Source organism: Capra hircus, unplaced genomic scaffold (genome assembly GCF_001704415.2).
Source record: "Capra hircus breed San Clemente unplaced genomic scaffold, ASM170441v1, whole genome shotgun sequence".
Lineage (NCBI taxonomy): Eukaryota > Metazoa > Chordata > Mammalia > Artiodactyla > Bovidae > Capra > Capra hircus.
Genome location: NW_017189539.1, coordinates 12,261 through 39,417, shown reverse-complemented (window position 1 = coordinate 39,417; position 27,157 = coordinate 12,261). Strand labels below are relative to the sequence as shown.

The following is a 27,157-nucleotide window of genomic DNA, read 5'->3' as shown; positions in this document are numbered from 1 at the left end:
TGAACAGTTGGCCTTCCCCAGAGTGCTAAGTCTCACTAGCCGGTCTGGGCTCTCCTCTGTCCTTTCACTGTTCTCCTTATCATTTCCGCTTCTTCTTTCCACTGGGTCCAATCTCGCCCACGGTGTGTGTGTCCCCAAGCGCAGAACCGGCTACTAAAATGAGTATTCGTGGTTTCTGCCTGGGAACCAACCCCTGGAGCCTATGGCCCACCCTCCCGGGGCTCAGGGGGTTGCTGGTGCTGGGACTGATCCTGGGCCTTCAGACCGCCAGCTCCAACGCTTTCTATCTTCCCGGGTTGGCGCCAGTCAATTTCTGCGAAGTGAATGGAGAGACCAATTACTGTCAGGTGAGGACTAGAGGGAGGAAGTGAGATGTGAGGGGAAGGCTTCGGGTTGGAGTATCAGGCACACCGGGGCCGACGAGTGCTGAGAGCTCTCTGACTCTAGCCGGAATGCCTAAGACCCCTCTGTGGGTGTGTCTCAGGGTCTCGATCGCAGAGCCTCGCACTTGGCAGATCCGGATCTATCTTTTTCCCTTGATCCTCTTTCTCTCCCTCTCGGCTCGGCCCCTCCCCTCCCATCCCCTCCCTCTCAGCTCAGCCCCTCCCTTCCCCTCTTCTCCTAGATTCCACCCTCCTTTTTGCCCCCGCCCTTCCCTTGGCCCCGCCCCTTCCTTGGTCCCCCTAGTTCCTGCTCCTGCTTGGTCCTGCCTACTCCCTCACAGCCCCTCCCAAGTGGTTCCAACCTCCCCCCATAGCCCCTCCCCGTCATAGCCCCTCCCTGTCATAGCCCCTCCCCTCCATAGCTCTCCCTGTAATGGCCCCTCCCCCGTCATAGCCCCTCCCTGTCATAGCCCCGCCCCTCCATAGCTCTCCCTGTAATAGCCCCTCCCCCGTCATAGCCCCTCCCTGTCATAGCCCCTCCCCTCCATAGCTCTCCCTGTAATAGCCCCTCCCCCGTCATAGCCCCTCCCCGTCATAGCCCCGCCCCTCCATAGCTCTCCCTGTAATAGCCCCTCCCCCGTCATAGCCCCTCCTTCATCATAGCCCCTCCCCTCCATAGCTCTCCCTGTAATAGCCCCTCCCATCGTAGCCCCGCCCTCGTCATAGCCCCTCCCCGTCATAGCCCCGCCCCTTCGTAGCTCCTCCCCTCCCCCTCCATCTCGGTGGTTCCTTCCTCTTCCGGTGGTTCCTTCCTCTTCCGCTACGTATAGTCTTCTCCCCCACTTCCCCTTCCTGTTGTCCCTTTTATACAATCTGCCTTTCAAGACACACTTCTCACTTGATCTTACGTATAGTCACACCATGTGTGTGTCACTCCTAACTCCTGTGGTCTCAGATTTTTACCTGTTTAATTCTTGTTAATTCATGTTGGTTTCCCTTGAGCCTTCTCTGCAAACAGCAAGATAATATTTACCTCTCAGACTTGTGAGACTAAAATGAGACAAGGTATGAAAAACACTGACAAAAACATCTGGCACATGGTAAGCTTTCAATAAGTGGTGACCATTATCATTATGAGTTTTCTTTAGCCAGAGATTTCTTGCTCAGTTCCTCTTCCACACGTCCCCCTGATAAATTTTTGACTTCCTTCCTTGGCAGCCTTGTTTTTTTAAACTAGAAACTCACTGTAATTTTTTTTTTTTTTGCAAGTAATCCATTGAAAAAGTATTAATGAATAGTAAGACTTATTTTCTGGTCTCAAGTTGCCTGTCAAGTGTGTGAGCAAGGTTTTGGTAAAAGGAACCACAAAGGCTTTAGAGCTAAGAACAGTGCTAGGTGTGGCTTGACTACAGACTTAACAAATTGAAAGTTGGGGTTTTTAGAGACCAGGTCTAGGTGCAGCAAATTTGCACTTAAAACCTGGTGCTTGCCTTTTCCTTTGAGAAGTATTGATATAGTATTTTGAGCCATCATCTTGCCAAATACAGTAAGTAAGAAATGGCATTAAAAATTATTTTACACCTGCCTTTTTCTCTGCCTGGTAATGCCTAGTGCTGGCTCGTTCTTCTTTATTTCAGCAGACTTCCTAGCAAAAATAATATAATCTTTAACCATATCAAATGCCTGGAATTTCTCTTTTGTAAGCTCTTCTTTTAGATTTACTTGCTTCCTTGAATGTGTCCTACTTTTTGATTCTGAGATTGTACCTTCTTATGTTTAGCATGCCAAACTTCCTGAATTCAATAGTGTCCAGCCTCTTGGATTTCCGATTGGCTGAAATTAGATAGTGTCTGGCCTCTTGATTTCAGATAGGCAGAAATCGTGTAGTGAGATGAGATGATTGGATGGCATCACAGACTGAGAGAACAGGAATTTGATCAAACTCTGGGAGACAGTGAAGGACAGGGAAGCCTGGTGTGCTGCAGTCCATGGAGTCACAAAGAGTCGGACACAACTGAACGACTGAACAACTGCACATTTATACTTTCAGTAAACTTTATTTTTTTGAGCAGTTTTAGATTCGCAGCAGAATTGAGCAGAGAGCATATAGAGTTACCTTATGCCTTGCCCCCCACATGCATAGCCTCTCCCATTATTAACATCCCCAACCAGAGGTACCTTTCTTAGAGTTGGTGAACCTGCACTGAATAACATTATCACCTAAAGTCCATAGTTTACGTTACAGTTTAATCTTAGTGTTGTACATCCTATGAGTTTGAACAAATGTATAGTGATGTGTATCCATCATTATAATATCACACAGGGTAATTTCATTACCCTAAAAATCCTCTGTTTTCTCTGCTCACTCATCCTAATGTCCCTTTAATCCATGACAACCAGTGATGTATTTATTGTCTCTACACTTCTGCCTTTTCCAGAATGTCACATAGTTGAAATCATACAGTAGGTAGCCTTTTCAGCTTGGCATCTTTCACACAGTAATATGATTAAAGTCTCTTTCATGTCTTTTCATAGTGGACTAGTTCATTTTTTAGTGCTGAATAATATTCCATTGTCTAGATGTGCCACAGTACATTTATCTATTCATCTGCTAAAGGACACCTTGGTTGCTTCCAAATTTTGACAATGATGAATAAAGCTGCCATAAACATTGTGTGTAAGTTTTTTGTGTGGACATGTTTTCAACTGTTTTGAGTAAATACCAAGGAGCAAAATTCCTGGATCATGCGGTAAGAGTATGTTTAGTTTTGTGAGAAACTGCTAAACTGTCTTCCAAAGTAGCCATACCATTTTACATTCCCAACCAGGAGTGAATGAGAGTTCACATGCATTTTTTTTTTACCAAAATAAAATCAGAGAATACATGTAATGACAGCAACAGCCATAAGGAAAGAGACATAAAATCTTTACATACAAGTTTATATTCTTTGGTACACTTGAGGGAGTGGGGGTAGTGAGGGTGTGAGTAGTCATCTCTTGCCATTCAGTTTTGGGGCAAATAACTCTTCTCATTTCAAATGATACTGAAGATGTCATAGAGCCAAAGCAAGTGCAATGGCTGATGCTCAAAATGACCGTGAGTCATCAAGGAAGGTTAAATTGTGATCATAATGTTTTGTTTAAGATGGGAAAGAGTGAAGTGTATTTTAGAATAATTATAAAAATAGTTAAAATAATGCAAAAAAAGCACTTATGCAGGTAGCTTAATTATGTCAAGTTCTTGAGTTCCATGGACGCTAGGGTCCTTATGAAGCCTCTTAAAGCTGAATATGGAATTTGGTGAACGTGTGTGCTTTTCTGGGGAGATGGAACATAGTTTTCATCATATTCTCCAAGTGTTATATGATTTTAAAAAGTTAAGAATGGCTGAGGTATCTGAAAAATTTATATGTTCAGAGACCCTGATAATGCCAGATAAATGAAATGTTATGAATTTATAGCTATACTGTTAAAATTTATAACTGTACTGTGTTATAAATGTACAACACTAAACTAAGTTATAAATTTATAAATATACAGTTATAAATTGATGGGAGTGATAAACCCAGTTACCTTTCAGTTGCTTCATTATATATTTTGCAAGTGCTACCTTATTTTACTTTGTGTTATTAATGTTTTTTTTTCCTTCTTGCAGTCATCAATAGAACTGTATGTAAACAGATTGGACTCAGTAGAGTCTGTGCTGCCTTATGAATATAATACGTAAGTTATAAGTATTATAATTATATCTGATATAGTTCATATAATTGTGATTAATTTATATCACAATTATGATATAATACTGTTCAGATGTGCCTTCAGTTTTTAAAGTTAGTGAATGCAAGCCATGGGTATATTAAGAAATGTGGTAATATTATAATAAAGGTAATAGGAAAAAATGATTAGAATAGAGAACTTTCAATGTAAGACAAATGCTTAAAAGATTAGGAAGTTTCCACTCTTGATTTTTCTTTATAAGAAAAGCAAATTATAAATTTGCTACTCTTTGAACCTTGAAAAAATATCTTTGCAGTTGTACCTTATTTCTAAAACATCGGATAGGTAGGTTTCTACTAAGATTTTAATGGATGAAGGTGCTTAGTTTAGTAGTGAGTAGTTATTACATATTGAAGATTAAGTATGATCATTCATTTGACAGTAACAACAAATGATGCACTTCTTGGAAAAAAATGATCATAGTTTCCTTTGGTATTGCTTTACTGCCTCTAATTAAGCAGAAATAAAATCAAGTCTCATTTTCACTAAAATGCCAGGTGTAAATGTAGGGTGTTAGTATGAGTATTAAAAATATTACTCAGGCCTACTATTTATTTTATCTTCTATGTAAACCATTTTACATTCAAATTTACTTAAACGTAGTTGTGATTCTTTTCAGTTAGAAACCATTTGATTTGTGAATATGTGAGAATGTGTTTGGGGGCTTTTTTTTTAAAATTCCCCTTTGGTCAGAACTGATAATTACAGTTTCTAAATGTCTCAGGTTAGAATCAGTACAGACTTTAAGCCATGATTTCCTTAGTTGTGCTTACATGTCATTTGAAGTTTAACCCTAAAAATAGTGTTGGTTTCCTTCTGATTGTGATTACCTACATTACAAAAGTCAAGAGCAGTACCATGAGCATTTTGAATCATGAATTCATAATTATCAGAGGTTAAACAATTTAAAGAGAAACACAGAATCTACCATGAAAGGTGGAGCAGCTAGATAAATGATCAGGACTGATTTCTTTGTTGAATTTTTTTAAACCTTACTTAAACTTTTCTTTTTTTAGATTTGATTTCTGTCATGACTTCAAAAAGCCAAGTCCTTCTGAAAATCTCGGACAAGTACTGTTTGGAGAAAGAATTACATCGTCTCCTTATGAGGTTATTCAATTATCTTATTTTAAATTTTATTTTAAAGTGAATCTTCTCAGAACTGACTACATACAGAGTTGTCTGTCAGTATCCATGAGAAGTTGGTTCCAGGACCCACTGTGGATGCCAAAATCCACATATGCTCAAAGTCCCATAGTCAGCCCTCCATACAGGCAGGTTCTGCATCTGTAGATTGAACGAATCATGGTTCACATGTTAAGTTTGCCATCTACCATCCACAGTTGGTTGAATACATGGATGTCAAACCTATAGATACAGAGGGTCTGCTGTATACTTATTGAAAAAAATCCACATATAAGAATAGACCTGGGAAGTTCAAACTTGTAGTTGTTCAAGGGTCAACAGTCATACCAAAGAGTCTTTGCTTTAAAAGGAAAAGAAAAAGGAAAGGAGGTAGAATCTGGTGTTGCCAGAAGAATGCATTAATATAGTCAGCCCTCCAAATCTGAGGATTCTGCATCTGAAGATTCAACCAACTGAGAATCAAAAATATTCAGGTAAAAAATTCCAGAGTCCCCAAAAGCAAAATTAGAATTTACATGGTATTTACAGTATGCTTAAAACTAGTTACACAGCATTTACATTATATATTAAGTATTATAGGTAATCTAGAGATGATCTGAAGTACAGTTGACCCTTGAACAACACAAGTTTGAACAGTGTGGGTCTACTTATACCCAGATTTTTTTTCCACTATATGATCTATGGTTGTCTGAATCTGTGGATGTGGAATCTCATTCAGAGGAACCGTCTATGTGGAAGGCCACCCTATAAGTTGTAGGTAGATTTTCAGCTTCAGGGAGGGTTGATCCCCTAACTGCATTGTCCAAGGGTTACTTATATAGGGGAGGATGTGTATAAGTTATATGTGTATGCATGCATGCTAAGTCACCTCAGTTGTGTCAGACTCTTTGTGACCCTCTGGAGTGTAGCCCACCAGGCTCCTCTATCCATGGTATTCTTCAGGCAAGAATACTGAAGTGGGTTGGCATGCCATCCTCTAGGGGATCTTCCTGACCCAGGAATGAAACCAGTGTCTCTTCTGTCTCCTGCATTGGCAGGCAGGTTCTTTACCACTAGCGCCACCTGGGAAGCCCCATATGTGTATGCTGCTGCTGCTGCTAAGTTGCTTCATTCGTGTCTGGCTCTGTGCGACCCCATAGACAGCAGCCTACCAGGCTCCCCTATCCCTGGGATTCTCCAGGCAAGAACACTGGAGTGGGTTGCCATTTCCTTCTCCAATGCATGAAAGTGAAAAGTCAAAGTGAAGTCACTCGGTCGTGTCTGACTCTTCGCAACCCCATGGACTGCAGCCTACCAGGCTCCTCCATCCATGGGATTTTCCAGGCAAGAGTACTGGAGTGGGGTGCCATTGCCTTCTCCAACATATGTGTATACTCCACCATTTTATATGAGGGACTTGGGCAATGGTGGATTTTGGTATCTATGGATCTTGATGTCTTCCACTGATACACTTCACTGGGCTTCCCAGGTGGTACTAGTGGTAAAGAATCAGCATGACAATGCAGGAGAAGCAAGAAACGTGATTTTGATTCCTGGATTGGGAAGATCCCCTAGGGGAGGAAATGGCAACCCACTCTAGTATTCTTGCCTGGAAAATTCCATGGACAGAGGAGCCTGGTGGGCTATAGTTCATGGGGTCATAGAGAGTCAGACGTGACTCAGAGACTGAGCCCAATGACTGATACTGTGGGATGACTCTATGCTCTTTAAGCTTTCTGCAGTAGTTGGTGGTTCCACACGACGATTTTGCCTTTCACATTTTATTTTTGCTTCATAAAGAGAAAAAGTTTAATTTTTTGTTCTTATATATTTTGGGTAGGGTGATATAAGTAGATATAATTGGACTCTCAGTGTCTATTGATATTGCCCTCAATATCTTAATAGATGTGAGGATAGAGTAAGGATGTTTTCATGAGCAGTTATGATTATGAAGGCACTAATTTTTTTCTTTTTTTCTCCCAACTTCATGGAAGTATAACTGAGGTACAATAAACTATATATATTAAAAGTGTATAATTTGATCCATATATGTGAAACCATCAGGCATTAGCCTGTTTTACAACTTTTTATTTTGAAGTAATTATAGATTCACAGGAAATGACAAAAGAATGAACAGAGAGGTCTCATGTACGCTTTGCCCAGGTTTGCCCAATGGTAACATCTTGCACGTTAAAAGAAGAGGGTGGCAGAGGATGAGATGGTTAGATAGCATCAATGACTCAATGGACATGAGTTTGAGTAAACTCTGGGAGATAGTGAAGTACAGGGAAGACTGGAGTACTGCAGTCTGTGGGGTCACAAAGAGTTGGACACGACTGAGTGACTGACAACAGCAACAACATCTTGTATAACTACAGTATGACAGCAAAACCGTTAGACAATGCACAGAGCTTGTTCAGATTTCACTAGTTTTACATGCATTTATTTGTGTGTGTGTGATGCAGATTTGTGTACCTACTACCACAGTCAATACATAGCATAGTTCTATCAGCACAAGGCTCCCTAAAGTTCTTCATTTACTGTTCTTTTTCTGTTTAGTTTTCAGAATTCTTTATATATTCTAGTTATGATTCCTTTGTTGCAGCAGTCATTTGCAAAGTTTCTGCCTGTCTGTGACTTGTTTTTTTTTTTTTTTGACTTCTTATTAGGGTCTTTCATGAAGCAAATACTTAAAATTTTCTGTGGTCCAGTAATCAAGTTTTCCTTTTATGAATCATGCTTCTGGTGTCTAGTCTAAGAAGACTTAGTATAGCCTTCGAGCCTAAAAACATTTTTCTATGCTTCTAAAAGTTTTATAATTTAGCTTTATATCTTTAAGTCTGTGATCCATTTTGGATTATTTTTTGTATAAGGTGTGAGGTTTGGGTTGAAATTTTTTTTCTTTCTTTTTTGGCCTGTAGGTGTGCAATTACTTCAGTACCATTTGCTGAAAAGACCTTTTCAACAGTTTCAATTCTTTCTCCACTGACTTGCTTTTGCACCTTTGTAAAAAAAAGTCACTTGGGCCTAGTTGTGTAGGTGTAATTCCTAGGCTCTCTGTTGATCTGTTCCATTGGTCTGTGTGTCAGGCATTTGCTTTTTGATGATTAAAGTTGCACATACTCCCCCTATTGTACCATTGTACTAAAAGAAAAGTGCACCTTTTCAAGAAATGCTATGCTTTGCACTGAAGAAACATGACAGTTCAATTCAGTTTGGGGTTAATATTGTATGATTTCAGGATATCAGGTGTTGGATTTTCATTGTTTATTCTTGCTCATTGTTTTCTGATTAACAACACTAGCACTTCACCTTGGTCATCTCCAGTAGCCAGACTTTGTAAATAAGAGATTTCATATTAAAAGTTTCAAATATTTTCTTATTATTTTTTGGTAACACTTTTATTGAGGGATCATTTGCATGCCAAATAATTCACCCATTCATAAGTGTCCATTTCAGTGCCTTTTAGTATATTCATAGAGTTCTATAACCATCGCTGGAGAAGGCAATGGCACCCCACTCCAGTACTCTTGCCTGGAAAATCCCATGGACGGAGGAGCCTGTTAGGCTGCAGTCCATGGGGTCGCGAAGAGTCGGACATGACTGAGTGACTTCACTTTCACTTTTCACTTTCATGCATTGGAGAAGGACATGGCAACCCACTCCAGCATTCTTGCCTGGAGAATCCCAGGGATGGCGGAGCCTGGTGGGCTGCGGCCTATGGGGTCGCACAGAGTTGGACACGACTGAAGCGACTTAGCAGCAGCAGCAGCAGCAGCAGCATAACCATCACTACAACCAATTTTATTATCAGTTTTAAGTGAAGTGTTCTAGATCAGGGTAATTTATAGAAAGCTGCAGTGGATTTTATACCCTACCTTATATAGTACTGAAGAAGGCAGGTTCTCTTGAAAGCAATGTGTGTCTAGTTTAATTACTTCAGATGTGTACTGAAGTGTAGAGGAAATAGTGTTGAGAATCATGGCATACTGAAATCTCTGAAGAAAAGTTTCATCTGTAAGATAAAGTGCTTACTTTGTGAATTTTGGTTTGTACAACTTAGTCCAAATCTCTCAATATTTTTAATTTTCTTTCTTAACAGTTTTCCTTTAACAAGTCAGAGACATGTGTGAAAGTTTGTATGAAATCTTATGATACAGCAAAGGAAGATCAAAAGAAAAAGCTGGATTTTTTGAAGAGAGGAATGCAACTGAATTATCAACATCACTGGTATGTATGTTTGGCATCTGACATCGTATGACTTAAAATTTCAATTCCCTTCAGAAGCAGTGTTATGGGTTTTATTTCCCTTTGGAGAAATGTATGTTGTGATAGTATAAATTAGTAGTTTTACTGTAGAGTAATTAACCAGTTTGCATCCTTTGAAAATATGCTGGCATTTGGGGATGGATTGGGGGAAATCTTGATTGGAGATTTAAAAATCATCTTCAAGGAAAGAGAACAGAATGAAAAACAACGTTTGACAGTTGGTTAACTTGTGGGTGACTTCTTTATTTGCTAGATTTCATATAGCATCCTTTTTATTTCTTATCTGAAAACGAATGTATGTATTAGTGCCTGGCAGATGGCAGGTGTTCAGTAAATAGTTGTTGAATGGGTAATGAGTGAAAGAATTTTTATTTATTTATTTATTTTTTCATTTTTTTGGCCTTGCCACACAGCATGTGGGATCTTAGTTCCCTGACCAGGGATTGAACTCAGGCCCTTGGCAGTGAAAGAGTGGAGTACTAACCACTGGACCACCAGGGAATTCCTTAAGTTCAGATTCTTAAAAAGGGTTTTTAAGTATCGGAGTACAAATAAATTAATAAAAATAAATTGGAATGTAATTTCTTTACAATGTTGTGTTAGTTTCTGCTGTACAATAGCATCAATCTGCTCTATGTATACATATACCTCTTCCTTGTTAAGCCCTCCCTCCCACCTCCTCCCCATAAGTTAAGATTTTTAATCAAAGCCAATCCACAAAAAAATAGTATATAATTTCAGGTAGATATTAAATAGATTTTAAAACTGCTTCTGGAGAATTCCTTGGCAGTCCAGTGGTTAGGACTCAGCACTTTCCCTGCCATGGGCCTGGGTTCAATCCTTTGTTGGGGAACTAAGATCTTGCAAGTCATGTGGTGTGGCCAAAACAAAATCAAACAAGAATATGAACTTAAATATGTGTAAGATGATGTTAGTTTTGCTTGATATAAATTGCTTATTAAATCTTTTCCTTAAAATATTTATATTTAGGATTATTGATAATATGCCAGTGGTATGGTGTCGTGATATAAATGGTGGAAATAAGTACTGTACAACAGGATTTCCAATAGGATGCTTTGTTACCCAAAGTGGCGTATCCAGTGATGCTTGCTTCATGCACGTAAGTATTGAGAACTTACTATAGAAATATAAGAATGTTGCTTCATTTACATTTTGCTTTCTAGTATAGTCACTTAAAGGCAATGGCACCCCACTCCAGTACTCTTGCCTGGAAAATCCCATGGGCGGAGGAGCCTGGTGGGCTGTAGTCCATGGGGTTGCTAAGAGTCGGACATGACTGAGCGACTTCACTTTGACTTTTCACTTTCATGCATTGGAGAAGGAAATGGCAACCCATTCCAGTGTTCTTGCCTGGAGAATCCCAGGGACAACGGAGCCTGGCGGGCTGCCGTCTATGGGGTCACACAGAGTCGGACACGACTGAAGCGACTTAGCAGCAGCAGCAGCATAGTCACTTAAACATGAATGGGACACCTACTATTGTCTCCGTTTTATGCTAGAGGTTGAGGATACAAAGACAAGTGGTCCCTTGCCCTCTAGAAGTTCATAGTCCTAAGTAGGAGATAGACTTGTGAGCAAACTGATGCAATAAAATGTTTTATGGTAGAAGACTAAGGAGTAAGGAGGATATAATGAAGGGAATTAAAAAGTATTCGTTAGATGAATGGGTGGGTGAGCATTTCTAGAAGGGAAATCAGTGTGAGATTGGTCAAGAGATTGGAAGTCTGAAATAGCATGCTGTGATTGAGGGACTGTGAGTAATTGGGTATATCTGCAGCATAAGGTTTGGGGTTTTGGGGATGCATGTAGAGATGAAGCTCAAAACGGGGGTAGGTAGAAGCCAGATCATGGCAGGAGGTCCTGTATACAGTGGTAAGGAAAGTCACATTAAATGCCTATTATGAGCCAGAAGCAATGTTATATCACCCTATACACAGTGATTAATTAAATCCTTGAAACAGTCCTGTTGCTAGAATCTACTACTGCTCTTTTACAGATGATAAAATTCAATCTCAGAGACGGTAAGGGACATGACTAGAGGCAGACAGCTAGTAAGTGGGAGACATAGGACTCCAACTCAGATCTTTTTAGCTTGGAAGTCCTAATCACATGGTTTGAAATTTATCTTGTGATTCTCAAACTGTTTTCTACTGGGTCCTAGGGTAACAGAAGTGTCTTGGGGCTGCCTTGGAGGCTGAATGGTCATGGAAGGGCAGCACTACTTAGAATCTTTCTTATATGGAGAGACTCAATGTGGATCAGCAATGGGCTGAAGGGGAAGGGAGAGAGAGGAGCAGAGGTTTTGGAGTCTAAATGGTGGTACCCTTCATTGTTCCTTTCCAGAGAAAAGGGCTGTGCTTCTTGCATTTTAGTCATTCAGGGACCACCTTGGTGGTTTGTGCCACAACTGAGGCACTTGTACTTATTTATCTGTAATTTTAAAAATTTCTTTAAAGTTTTATTGTTATGAATTTAGGAAGGAAAGTTATATTTGGTACTGCTAGTTATAATAGCTATAACAAAAAGTATAGTGACAATGGTATATAAAGCAATAGATATTTAATCTTTAATAAATTTCAGAGGTATTTTTTAATATCAAAGGCTTGACATATCTAACAAGACTCATGGGGCCTGAGGTGTATGTAGTTTGTATACATGTCTCAGGGATTCCAGCATATCAGAGCAGGCCACTAAAAGTCCTAGTTACATGAAAACTCCATCTCTTCTCCCATCTCCAGTAAAGATATCCTGGGAAAAAGGGGGCTTTTTTTTTTAACACAAACATTTGTAACAATTTATGTTAGCCAACATCTGCAAACAATGTAAATGCCCCTCAACAGGTGAGTAAATGAAGAAGATATGGGGTATTCATTCCTTGTACAACAACTCAGCAATTAAAATGAGCAAACTGTTGACACATGCACAACATGGAGAGATCTCAAACTTGTACCAAGCGAAAGAAGCCAGAAATAAAATTTTACAGGTTGTATGATTTCATTTATGAGCTATTACTAGCAAAGGTAAAGATATAAAGACAAATGGCTTTAGATCTGACAAGCATAAGGATTTGGAGTGGAATACAGAGAAGACCAAGGCCTTCTTGGAGCACAGAGAAATCACTCTGAGGTAACAAAGTTGAGATAAATGGGATATAGAGTTTAGAAGCAGTAACAAAATAACTTTTATTTTTCAAAAGTTTTTCTTTCCTTTAAAAAAAAACTGGAATATAATTGCTTTACAAAAGCTATTGTTTTATTAGGGACCTCAATAGTCATCTGGCTCAGTCTAGGAGACTTATTAATACAATGCTCTGCAAAAGAGATGGCAAATATGTATTTATCTCTAGTTTAACTTAAACTTATTTAAAAGGATATTATAGAAATTACAGGCTTAGTATTCTGTTCATCTATTTTCAAGTACGTAGAAAAACAGAATACAGATTTTTTTCATCTACTACCTAAGATTATCTCATATATCCCCAGTGATATATATTCTTCACAATGGTAAACATTGCCATAGGGAATGTGGGAGGAAAAGCAGCAAATTACAGAAGAGAGAAGTTAATGAATAGGAGAAATTTGGATAAATAAAGTCTGTGTTTGATACTCGATGAAATTCTATATGGAATGGTTCTTATTTTTGGCTGGGTCATGTAGTTTACAGGATCTTAGTTCCTTGACCAGAGATTGAACTATGGCCATGGCAGTGAAAGCGCCGAACCCTAACCGCTAGACTACCAGGGAACTCTCCAAAGGATATGGGCTTAATAAAAACCCTTTTTGTTAAAAAAAAAAAAAAACAGATAACAGAAAACCACACAGAGCAGATATAAAGTTTAATGAACTGTTATAAGCGGAACACCTTTGTAAGCACCAGCCAGATCAAGAAATTGAATTTGGCCAGCCTCCTCAGAAGGTATTCATGTATGCTACCCATTGAAACTGTGTTGCATCCCCTAAAATAACCACAATCCTAACTTTCACCCTAATCACTTCCTTGAGTTTCTTTTACAGTTTTATTACCCAAGTCTACGTCTCTCAACACTATAGTTTAGACTTGAGCATTTTATATATCTTTTATCAATATTTTCTTGTGAAAGTGAAGGTGAAGTAGCTCAGTTGTGTCCTGACTCTTTATGACCCCATGGACTGAGCATTCTCTTTTTTGTGGGAGCATTTTCAAACACACAAAAAAGTTGAATGAATTGTATAGTGGACACTCACATACCCAGCACCTAGATTCTATAATTAGCATCTTTGGATTTGATTTATCACAGATTTATACACTTATGTATTCCTGTATCATTCATCCAAACAAGGGTACATTTTCCTCTGTCCCTGATCTCTTAGAAGTTGATAGATGGATCTAGTGGATTGATTAGATTCAGGTTTGATCTCTTTGACAAGATAAGGTAGTGATGTGTTCTTTCATCAGGATGCATATAATATCTCTTTTTAAAAAATAGGTTTATTATTTAGAGCAGTTTTAGGTCAAAGAAAAATGAAATGGTAGGTACAGAGACTTCCCAGGTGCCTTCTGCCCTCACACATGCATAGCTTCCCTCATTATCAACATCACTCACCAGAATGTGGTACATTTGTTACAACCGATGAATCTTCATTGATACACAGTGAAGATACACATTGTTGCACTATGTGATACACATTAATTAATGTGATACACATTTCACCCAAAGCCCATAGTTTACATTAGGGTTCACTCTTGTGTGTATTTTATGGGTTTGGACAAATGTATAATGACATGTGTCCACTGTTATAATATCATATAGAGTAGTTTCACTGCCCTAAAAGTCTTCTGTGCTCTGCTTGTTCATCCCCCTCTACCTGGTGTCTTTTATTTCTTTCTTTTACTGTGATAACTGGATCCACTATTCCTTAGGGGATGCTGAGGCTTCAGAAAGTGTAGCTTCCATCAACCAGGAAACAAAAACCTTTTCTCTTGCAGCGTCTAGCCAGCGCCCTCTACTGACAAAGCTTCATTCAGTGCCAGCTTGCAAAGGAAACCTAGTTAAAATACTCAAAGGGCCCAGATAATTTTCACAGAGGTCAAAGAGCATGAATCTGGCAATGAGAGGCAATAAATCAATAACTGGCACACCTTACATGCATGCACTGATCAATACTCTGATGAAGGAGAGCCCTAGTTTATCTCCAGAAATCTCTGTGCAGCTCCCCTCTCTCTGGTATTCTTCCCCACAAAATCCAGCCCCCTTGGCCTCTCTGGACTTTGAACTTTGTCTTCCCAACTGGGGAGATTGCGGGGCTTCTTTGGGTACCCCTTCCCTGTACCACAGCCTGGAAATTCTCTCTGGGAAGGAAGCTTGAGGCTTCCCCTTCTCTAGGTGATCACTCTCTTAATGTTCTTTGTTGTCCAAGGTCTGAAAACCGTTTGCAAATATTTTAACCATTTGAAAAAATTGTTTAAGGTGAATGAGTAAATCTAGTCTCATATTCTTCCATCATGTCTGGAGGAGGAGATTCCACTCTCCTGTTTTCTTTTTGCATACATTTGCTTGGTGTGACTTTGCCTATCCTTTCAATTTAACTTTCCAGATCTCTTAGATATGTCTCTTTTATACAACAGGTTGGGTTTTGCTTCAGGGCATCTTCTGAAAAATCTTTTCCTCTTAATGGCTGAGTTAAGCCCATTTACATGTATTGCTATGACATTTACTCTCAGTTCTGTTATATTACATTTTGTTTACTATTTTGATATTCCACATTTTATTGATTCTAAGACTCATGCTTCCCCATATTTTATCATTTATGAAATCAAGATGTGTCTTCCAGTTGATGGCGTGTTAAAGTTTAATTGGCAGTGTATTTTTTTAGCAGCACATAAAATGATGTTTTGCAAGTGGTGGCATTTTCAATTCCATGAAATATAATATTTCTTTGAAAAGTCTTTATGTGGTCTACATTTTATTGTTGTAATTCTTCTAATATTTAAGGTTTGAATTTCTGTTTTGGTCTTTTCATTCCTACCTACTTCTTGGTCACTTTTTTTTTTTTGGCCACACCATATGGTTTTCAGGATCTCAATTTCCTGACCAGAGACTGAACCAGGGCTGAGGCAGTGAAAGCTTGGAATCTTAGCCACTAGGCTACCAGGGACATTCCAGTCACCTGTTTCTTAGAGGGTATGATATAGTTTCATGATTATGCATCTGGGTATGGATTTTTGTTTTGCTGTGTTTTTAATCGTGTTGTTAATTCCTTGAGTTTCCTGGATTGGTGCCTTTTATCAGTTCTGTAATTCTCAGCCATAGTCAGATATTTTCTTCTTTCCTTTTTAGACTCCAATTAAAGCTATGTTAAGTGTTTTTTTCTTCTCCACATGTCTTAACTTTTTTTCTGTTTTTTTTTTTTTTTCTTCTGTACTGTGTTCTTCTGGTGTATCTTCTAGTCTATAAATTGTCTTTTCACATGTTCCTTCTCTTAAAATATCAGTAATAATCTTTCTCATTTCTACAAGTTTTGTTGTTTTTCAAATCTGCTAGGTCATTATTTTATACTTATCTATTTTATGCACACTTGTGTTTGATGTCTTTGAAATATATTAAGTTTGGTTAATTTCAAATCTGCCATTCCTGGATCTGAAATCTTTACAAATTTGTTTCTGCTAGTTCCTGCTCATGATTCCTTTTTTCCTTGTGTGCTTCATTATTTTGACTTCATATTCATTGTTCTCAGTAGTATTTGTGGAGTTTGAGTCCTAGGGTCAAAGTACTTTCCTTCAGAGAGGATTTTCATTTACTTCCACATGGTGTCTTTGGGAAATACCAGTCTGGGAACACCTTAAGGCAAATTCATAATTTAAACTTCCTGAAGCAACTTAGATGATGTGAATCCAGCCTGCAAATCTATGATTTTTGAGGACAGTTTTATTTCTCTCCCCCTACCCACACCTGGTTCTGTTTATCTTTGAGGCCATCTTCCCAATAGTCCATTGGGACTATAGGAGTAGGCTCACTTCTGGCTCACCTTTATCCTGAGGATGTTGCTTTTGGAAGGGGTGGGTGGTCTCAGCTTAGTGTGCAGAGGGTTTCATATTAGCCTTCTCATCTGGGAGGGCCCTCCCTGAGTGCCCCCTTCCTCCTCCTCATGAAGCTACCCAAACTGAAGTTCAGGTTTGCCCAAATTCGCAGGTATCCTCAGGGCAAGAGCAGCATCAGTGCTTCCTTACCCAGCTGACCTCTCTGACTTACTGCTTCCCCTTAGAATTTGGCATTGGGACCTCCCTGGCAGTCCAGTGGTTAAGACTCTGGGCTTCCAATGCAGGGGGCATGGGTTTGATCCCTAGTTCAAGGAACTAAGATCCTATATGCCACATGGTATGGCCAAAAAATAAAAATAAATAAAAAACAATAAGAATAGTAAATAAAAAAAGAATTTGGCATTGGTAGTTCCTTACTTTCTTGTCACCTCATGTTGCTTTTTAAAATTTTAAAGCCTATTCTTTCAGAGCAGGTTTACGTTCATAGTAAAATTGAGAGGAAGGTACAGAGATTTCGCATACACCCTCTGTGCCATACAGACATAACCTCCTCCATTCTCAGCATCCTCCACCAGAGTGGGACATTCATTACAACTGATGAGCCTGCATTGATGCATCACATGATGACCACCTAAAGTCCATAGTTTACATTAGGGGTCACTCTTAGTGTGCTATATCCTATGCTCATGTTGCTTTTAAGGGGATATTTGTTATGTTTATCATTTGTGCTTTGCAGCAGGAGATTTGGCCCTAATAAGATGGGAATTGGAAATCTAGTTAAAGTTTTAAAGCATAATTTAATTTAATTAATTAATTAATTTATTTTAATTTTTGTTTTTACTTTATTTTGCTTTACAATACTGTATTGGTTTTGCCATACATTGACATGAATCAGCCACAGGTGTACATGAGTTCCCAATCCTGAACCCCCCTCCCACGTCCCACCCCATTAAAGCATAATTTTAATATCTAGTAGGAAGGAATCTAACATTTAATGATTTCCTTATTCTGTGCCAGGTACTAAACTAGCTCTTTCCATATGATTTCTCACTTATTCCTGTTAATAATTTTATGAATTAAGTAATGGTAGCCCCATTTTACAGACTTCCCTGGTGGTTCAGTAGTAAAGAATCTGCCTGCAATGCAGGAGACCTGGGTTCGATCCCTGGGTTGGGCAGATTCCCTGGAGGAGGGCATGGAAACCCACTCTAGTACTCTTGCCTGGAGAATCCCCATGGACAGATGAGCTGGGTGAGCTACAGTCCATAGTGTAGCAAAGAGTTGGACATGACTGAGCAACTAAGCAGCAGCAGCCCCATTTTACAGCTAAGAAAACCAAGGCCCAGAAAAATTGACATACAAAAGCTTGTATGTGGCAAAATATGAATTCCATCTCAATGTTGTGGTTGCTTTTTGACCACACCATGCAGCTTGCAGGATCTTAGTTCCCCAACCAGGGACTGAACGCAGGCTATGGCAGTGAAAGCACTGAGTTTTAACCACTCGACCACCAGGGAATTCCCTCATGCCAATGTTTTTTTGATCCAAATTCTGTTCTCTTTGCACCATCCCAAAGTGCCTCTTGTATTTTTTGAACATCTACAGTATATTAGCTCTGAAAACATGTTTGAGAAGTGCCTGGCACATAGTAGATGTTCAAAAATATTTGTTGAGTGAATGAATGAGCCAGACAAAATTTCTAGCCTTGTGATCAAATGGGGAATACAATCTACTAGGGGATGGAAACATGTAAATACACCAACTACAATCTGATATAAGTGACATAGATATGAGCTGAGAGCTGTGAGAGCACAGAATAAAGAATTCTTTGGTAGTAATATCAGATTTTAAGTAGAGGCTATGGCAGCAGATGAGTCTGGAGAGATAAGCAGGATTCAGATCCTGGAGGACCTTGTTACCATGTTATCTCTCAGATCCAGTACTTTATGCCTCATGGTAGTTGAAATGCTTTTCATGCGTTGATTTAATGCTTACAGCACCCTGTAGTTCAGATGGTAAAGAATCTGCCTGCAATGCAGGAGACCTGGGTTCAATCCCCGAGTCAGGAAGGTCCCCTGGAGAAGGGAATGACAACCCACTCTAGTATTCTTGTGTAGAGAATTCCATGGACAGACCATAGGGTCACAAAGTGTTGGACATGACTGAGCAACTAACACACACCCTGTTATGATGTCTACAGTAAAGGTGCAGAAATCAAGACACTGATTGGTTAAGCAACTTGGCCAACGTCACACAGGCTGGTACATGCCATACCTGAGCCTTCAACCTTGGCAATTTGACTGTGGAGTCCACTTCTTTAACCCCTATGCTGTGCTGCTTCTGGGGCTTCCCTGGTAGCTTAGCCGGTAAAGAATCTGCCTACAATGCAGGGGACCCCAGTTCAATTCCTGGGTTGGGAAGACCCCCCTGGAGAAAGGGATAGGCTACCCACTCCAGGATTCTTGAGATTCCCTGGCAGCTCAGGTGGTGAAGAATCCACCTGCAATGTGAGAGACCTGAGTTCAATCCCTGGGTGGGGAAGATCTGCTGGAGGAGGGCACGGCAACCCACTCCAGTATTCTTGCCTGGAGAATCCCCATGGACAGAGGAACCTGGAGGGCTAGAGTCCATGGAGTCACAAAGAGCTGGATGTGACTGAGTGACTAAGCGCAGTGTGCTGCTTCTATTAGCATATATCATGGCCACACCTCCATACCAGTACGTGCAGATCTGCTGTAGCTTCATTGTATTTCTCTGTATAGTTATACTGTCTCTCATTTAACTGTACTGGGGGATAGTCCAACCCATCATAAGTCTTATACAGAAGCTTCTCCCACATCCTTATGGAAAAATAATCATTCACTCTCCCTTAACCACTTTTACCAGAAAAGAGCAGTCAGAAGTTTTCTTTCTTCTGAATTAGAGCAGTGGTTCTCAAAGTGTGTTCCAGGATCAGTAGCATCGGCGCCACCTGGGAGCTTGTTAGACATATAGAATCTCAAGTCTCACCCCAGGCCCAGTGAGTCAGAATCTGCATTTGGGTGATTTGTATAAACTTTCAAGTTTAAGAAGCATTGGCTGTTAGGGAATGAACTAATGAGTACTTGACTGATAGAGTTTAATTCACTTTTTGATGCCTCTGATTATAAATGTAAATATGCCCTCATTATACAAAATTTGATAAGTACAGAAAAATCTAAAGAAACAGTGGAAAAATGAATGCCTGTAGTCTCACTACCCAGAGACATCACAGTTTGCATTCTGTAACACGTCTTCTTTCTATTTTTTCTTGTTTCCTTACTTTAACCATAAATAAAGCCCAAACTCTTGATATGCTTAAACTTTAAGTACCTATAACATTTTATTAGTTTATTTGCATTACTTCATATTTTTGTGTGGTTAAAAACCAGCAATGTGTGCATTTGTGAATTTTACATTTTCAATGTTATTCCTTTGTAACAACTGTTTAAGACAATAGAATTAAGCAACATCTTAATTTTAGGCCAGATGTTCAGGGCTGCACTTTTAATCTTATAAAAACACATTTACACTTCAGTATGCTTAATTTATAGCTTGGTTTTTTAGAACTAATATATCTCATTTTCATTCCATGGTCACAATTTATATTTTTGAGTTTATAGGAAACATTCAAACTTCTTTCAAATTTCTTTATATTTTTGCAGCCTGAATTCAACAAAACTAATACTTACTACATCTTCAACCACGTTGATATTACCATTACATATCACAGTGAAAATGAAGTAGATTGGTATGTTTCAAAATTGGTTTCTGCTAGACTTGAACCCAAAAGGTAATTATAGAATATCTTTTAAATTAGTTCCATTAATTTAAAAATTAATTCAAAATGTAGAAGATCTCACCAGAATTTTCATTTTTAGGATATATGTGTGATATAACCTTAGACATAAAGTTTAAAAAATCAAACAGACAATTTTATTCCCTTTTACTTGTAGTAAGCATGCGAGTAACATGTAATGTGAGAAAGAACTGACAGATCTGGAAGAGAATAGCCTTATTGAGGGTGTCCTAACTCTTCGTTAGTTGCTGCCATATGACAGAGATTACGTTAAGGTTTCTGTTTGTTCAGAGGAGAATTCTAGTTCCAATGGAGTCTATTAGGCAGGTATCAGCTGGGTTTGAGAAAGAATCTGCTAGCAGTTAGAGCTCTCTAACAGTTGAATAAGCAGTCTCAAGAAGTAGTGAGTAGTTAATCCCTAGATATTTGTAGGAAGAGCCTAGATGACCCAGCTCTTAGAGATTTCATAATTAAGCACCTAGCATAGTGTCTGGTCCCTAGTAAGTGAATACTTAATGAATTTCAAGGGCAGTTCTGCATTGGGTAAGAGACTGGATAGGTGCAAATGATGTTCTAACTTCAAGATTCTTTGAAACTGTAGGATAAGATTGGTACTCTTCAATTAAAAGAGGGAGGGGGAATAAATCTTACAGTATATCAAATCATGATCGATATGGGTAAAATATTATAAAATCTGATATATTAAGATGGAGGAAGTTATCCTTTGAGACTAAGGTGAAGTATATTAAAGGAGGTAAGTGTGGTATAGTTTTCTGAACACAGAACAAGGAATTTGGAAATTTGGATTTTAGTCTCATATCTGCTGGTTCCATTTTGGAAGTCAACCCTAAGTTCATCAAGATGGATCAGATTTCATTGTTTTTAAATCTACTAGCCTATTTTATTTTAGCCAAGGTTGTTCCATCTGTCACAACTAATGACCAAAGGGAAAGAATAGTTAAAGAATGTCCTGTACCAAGCTTTTGGCCCTGGGTACATTAACTTGATGTCTCACAGGCTCAATCTCCTCATTTACAAAAGGAGGGGACTGAATTAGGGGTTTTTAATATAGATTCTGATGCATCAAACCCAGTTTTTATTGATGTGTATTTTTCTGGGTAAAAGGGTCCATATATTTAATTAGATAAACAAGACCCCAAAAGATGAAGAACATTGGTACTTTCCAACTCTGATTTATCTTTGTAAAAAGATATTCTTTTGGAAATTAGTGGCTATGTTAAAATTTTTTGAAGATTTATTTCATAAGGTATTGCAGATAGAAAATAAAAGAAAGATTAAAAGGATCAGGGCGTGTTTATCATTAACAGGATAAACAGAGCTACCCAGAGAGGCCAGGGAATACTAACCATTGTCAAGGGCAATCGCCCATGCTTCTTTGTGTATGTCACTTCTGATAAGTAGGAATAGGATTTTAGGTTCATGGACTGTGAGATCTGACTCAGAATGGCTGCTTCTGTTGAAAGTCATTTGGGTAGAAAGGTAGTTAACATACAAAGTATGATATAGGAAGCTATCTCATCGGCTATATGAAAATCAAATTTAGTGCTTACAGGCACATTTCATATTCTCAGACTTAGAGTAAAAAAAAGCCAAGAAAATCATTTTCTAGAGCTGTATTTATCTATCCTGCCCATAGTCATCACTTATATATGCATGCAATAAAACTTTTATCTAATCACAGGAAAGCTCATTTATTTGGTCCCCCTGAGAATAAGGACTGTGTTAAAATTCATCTTTTTCAGAACTGGGCATTCTGCTCAAGGTCATAGATGTGAATTAGGCCTAATGGTTTTCTAAGTCTAAAGTCTTGTGTTTTCTTTCAGGTACTGTACCCTGTTAATTTCCCTAATGGTTGCCATAGTTGATTATCTCTTTTTCCTTAAAACACCTGCTGCATTGGCTTTTGGGTTACCACTTTCCTGGTTTTCTCTTGTCACACTGGTTGCTCATCAGTCTTCCAAACTCTCCAACCTCTCTCTCTCTCTTTTTTTTTTTTTGTTTTTGTTTTTGGGTTTACCACATGGTTTGTGGGATTTTAGTCCTCCAACCAGGGGTTGAACCTGAGTCATAACCACTGGACTGCCAGGGAAGTCCCTCTTTCCTCCAACTTCTTAATATCAGAGGGCTCCAGAACTCAGTATTTGAGCTCTGCCTCTTTATGTGTGCTCAGTTGCTTCAGTCATGTCCAACTCTTTGCTACTCTATGGACCATAGCCCACCAGTCTCCTCTGTCCATGGGTTTCTTCAGGCACGAATACTGGAGAGGGTTGTCATGCCCTCCTCCAGGGGCTCTTCCTGACCTAGGATCAAACCCATGTCTACTGTGTCTCCTGCATTGGCAGGCAGATTCTTTACCACTAATGCCACCTGGGAAGCTCCTCTTAGGTCTCTAGACTTGTATATTTAGCTGTCTATTTGCCACTTGGATGTCTAATAGGCATTTCCAACTTAACATGTCCCCAAATAATCTTCTAATCTTCCTTCCAAACCCACTTCTCTTGTTGTCTTCTCCATCTCAGTAGATGGCAACTATATCCTTCTAGTTGCTCAGATCCCCAAACCATGAAATCACCCTTGATTTCTCTTTATCATTCTTCCCTCATACCCTATATCTGGTCTAATCCTTTAGTATATCATGTGGCTCTGGCTTTTTTTTTTTTTCTGGGCAGCACCATATGGCTTGTGGAATCTTAGTTACTAGACCAGGGATGGAACCCATGCTCCCTGTGATGGAAGCCCAGAGACCACCATGGAATTCCCCATGTGGCTCTATTTTAAAAACGTATTTAGAATCCACCACTTCTCATCACCTCCAGCACTATCAGCTGGTCCAGAACATCGTCATACCTTACCTGGTTGTTGCAGAAACCTAGCTGGTTTCCTTGCTGCTACCCTTGTCTTCTCATAACCTTTTCTCAATACAGCATTCAGAGCATTCCTTTTTATTTATTTTTTTCATTTTAAACTTTTATTTTGTATTGGGGTATAGATGGTTAACAATGTTGTCATAGTTTCAGGTGAATAGTGAAGGGACTCAGCCATACATATACATGACCCTTTTAAAATTTCAGCTCGTGTCAATCCTCCACTTAGAATCTTCCAGTGACTTCCCATTTCAGAGTAAAAGTTGAAGTTGTGAAAGTGGCTTGGAAGGCCTTATACAATCCATATATAAGGCCAGTGGTTTAAAATAGGGCTTCTAACTTGATTAGAGACCTTTATAGAATTTTTACCACATAGTCTCTTATATGAAAGGCAGATCTTCCCTGTACGGGGTTTAAGACCCATACTTCAGAGCATACTTGATATGCATTATCATGTAGTAATTTAATTTTTCCCTTCAGTGTGAAATGTTGACCTGTAGCCTTAACAATTATGATTTCTCTAATTCATAGCTATTTTAAAATGTATTTTGGCTTTAAATAGAATATGTTTATCCTACACTTGTAAGGGTACATTATGGACCAGACAGTAAGTAGGGTTACAAGAATGAATACAAAAGATGTGCACACCAATAACCTTTGCAGTTGTGAGTGAGTGGTTTGATTGTGCATGTATGTGTAAAGATAATAATCTCATCAGGATTGCATATTAATCTTTAGACAGAAACCACAGGGTAAACTGTATGTTGAGTTAACTAATTCAAAAATGAAGCAACATGGCTTCTCCTTTTGATTTTTCTCTCTCCCCTTTATTCTTTGATTTTTCAAGAAATGGAAGAGTCACTTTATTTCTGACCAGGCATTTGCTAGCTTCACCAGTTCTGTCTAGTTTCAAGCTTCTCTAGTTTTTGTTTTCCATCTTTGGATTTTAATAATCATTCTCTTTTTCAAACACAAAAGGTTCACATAGATATATTCTCAGGCCCTTTTATGGCTAAGCATGGCATTTTATACACAGTAGGCCCTCAGATCTCTGGGTGCTTATAAATATGATTTCTGTCTCATCTATTTGATTTTCTAACTATAGTTGAGGTTACAAGATAGTTTTTTTTTTTAGTATATAGAAGAGAGGGATGGGATGAAAGATGAAAAATAAAGCCATTTACTAATAGAAGGATTTAAAAAAATCGATCCACAGCCAAAGAGAAAGTTCTTAAGTATTGTGTTTTGGGCAGTATATTGAATCTATTTGAATGTTAGGGACATTTAGAAACAAGAATATTTTAAATTGTAAAGAGTTTTAAATGCAGAATATAATGAAAGGCCCATTTTTATCAGCCTGCTGTTATTACATGCCCAAAGAGCCATGAATCAGAAATTTACAATTTCAATTTGATATAAAAATTCCCTTCCCTTCCTTTTCTCCCTCTCTTTTACTAGCTATAAACATGTAGATGAAAACCATCTAACTTGCAATGGAACCCCTATGGAAATCCCTGGAGACTATACAGATAAGTTGAACATCACCTACACTTACTCTGTGAAATTTGAAGTAAGTATTCCATGCCATAATCTTACTTTTTTTTTCTAAATCAAGTATATAACTATCATATGAAATGAAAATAAAGTCGCTCAGTCGTGTCCGACTCTTTGCGACCCGATGGACTGTAGCCTACCAGGCTCCGCTGTCCATGGGATTTTCCATGCAAGAGTACTGGAGTGGATTGCCATTTCCTTCTCCAGGGGATCTTCCCAACCCAGGGATCGAAGCCGGATCTCCTGCACTGTAGGCAAACGCTTTACCGTCTGAGCCACCAGGGAAGTCTTAATATTAAAGCCTTAATTTCTATCAATTGAAAGTTGCATAGCGCACCTTAGGAGTCCAAGAAAGAAGATAAGTTCTTTATGTTAAAACCATTCAAAGGGACAATCATTACAGGAATTGCTTTATTTAATCTACTACATTTCAGGTACCTTGCCAGGTACTTTACTTATTCTTCATATTGAGGTTTGAATGAGGTACATGGGAAACCAGAGAGGTGTCACCTGGGGTTGGCAGACTGGCTGATTGCTCAAGTGAGACCTTAAAGGAAGAGTATCTTGTGGAAGAGACAAAGTCTAGTATAGTGAAAAGAGCAGACATATTGGACATTTGGACTGACCTGCAGTTCAAACTATGGCTTGGCCACTTACTAGCCACTTGTGCATAGGCAAGTCATGTGATCTCTGAGGCTCAATTTCTTCTCATGTCATTTCATCCTTATTTTCAGAATACATAAAGCCCTTAGCATGATATAGAATAGGTCCTCAACATATAACATTTATTATTATTTGTACATCTGGAATTATCCCTTTTGTGAATAGCTATTTTTATAAAGATGGTATGTATTTTTGGTAAATAAGTAGATAGACTAATAACATTCTGGTGAATAATCTATCAGCTCTTTGAAGCCCATGTTTCCCAAAGGGTTTTCTGGAAACAAGTTCCTTCATATTTTATTCATTTTAGCTTTTTTAAAATCTTAGCTTTTTATTTTAAAAGGTGTTACATGAAAAACAAAGGATCTATGATGAGGTTACTTTGGATAATGCTAGGTTAAACAATGTTAAAACAATGGCTTTAAGAGTATTCACTATGATAAACAGCATAGTAAATTTCCAAAAGATGATTATAACATGCAGCATTTCATATATCATGGCAGAGCTCATGGGGATATCATTTTCTGTAGGAAAATACTGTGTGTGGTGCTAAAAAGTGCACAACTTAGTACAATGGGATATTATATATACCATTTTCACTTACTGTGTATGTCATGGACATTTTTCCAGGTCAATAAATACAGAGTCACCACCTTCTTTTTATTGACTGCATAGTATATTTAATGTATAGGCTGTAATCAACTTATTTAGTGCCCTATTGATAAAAATCCAAATGTCTAATTTTTAATGCTTATAAACAGTACTTTAATTAGCATCCTTTTTTATTTGTCTGATTATCTCCTTGCATTAAATTCCTAGAAGTAGGAATTTAGGTAACAGGGTATAAACATTAAAAAGATATATTTATTTGTTTGCCTGTGCTGGGTTTTAGTTGCAGCACACAGGATCTTTGATCTTTGTTGTTGCATGCAAGATCTTTAGTTGCAGCATGTGGGATCTAGTTCCCTTATCAGAGATCAAACCCGGGACCCTGTATTGGGAGCACAGAGTCTTAGCCACTGGACCACCAGGGAAGTCCCAGGGTGTACACATTTTGATAACACATTACCAAATTCTTCACAAAAAAGTTGCTAGATTGTTCTCTAGCATGCTCAGCAATACTAGGTTTCTGTCAGTTAAAAAATCTTGCTTCAGAATTTTAATGCTGTGAGTATAACAAAGTGAGATAGATTCATACTAGGCAAACTCCTAAGGGTCCAATATATAAACCAGAACACCAATTTCATAATTTATTTGGAGAAATCTAAGTGCCTCGTTGACCACATCATTCATGTTAGCTGGTTAGCACATCTGCCTATGATAAAGAGATATGAGAAAACAAATATAAATAGAGTAGAATAAGTAGAAAGTTTCTTGGTGAACATAGGACCCCAGAGAAAAAGGAAATCAAGTATTAAAAGATGTTATTCATATGGCACATGGACCAGATGTTCATATTCATGGGTCAGATACTCTTAGCCTTAGTATTAGAGGTACTTCTCCAGAAAATGAACACTGGGGCTTTCCTTTCATAGGGAAAACTTTTTATCACTATGTAGGTATATGTATTTCTCTTTATAGTTTTTCTTAAAGACTATGTGACATATTTTTGATTCAGCTTTGATTATACTTGATTTTATACAAGG

General features: G+C 38.5%; 1 protein-coding gene across 1 annotated transcript; it reads left to right on the top strand.

Moving 5' to 3' along the window:
- LOC108634516 (transmembrane 9 superfamily member 2-like) lies at positions 1–24,864 on the top strand (the record flags this gene model as incomplete). Its single annotated transcript, XM_018044428.1, has 7 exons — positions 1–347; positions 4,039–4,106; positions 5,177–5,270; positions 9,388–9,515; positions 10,545–10,674; positions 20,276–20,403; positions 24,753–24,864. Coding segments are annotated over exons 1-7 (849 nt in total), but the record flags the coding sequence as incomplete, so codon positions are not given.
- Between the last annotated feature and the right edge of the window lie 2,293 nt (positions 24,865–27,157).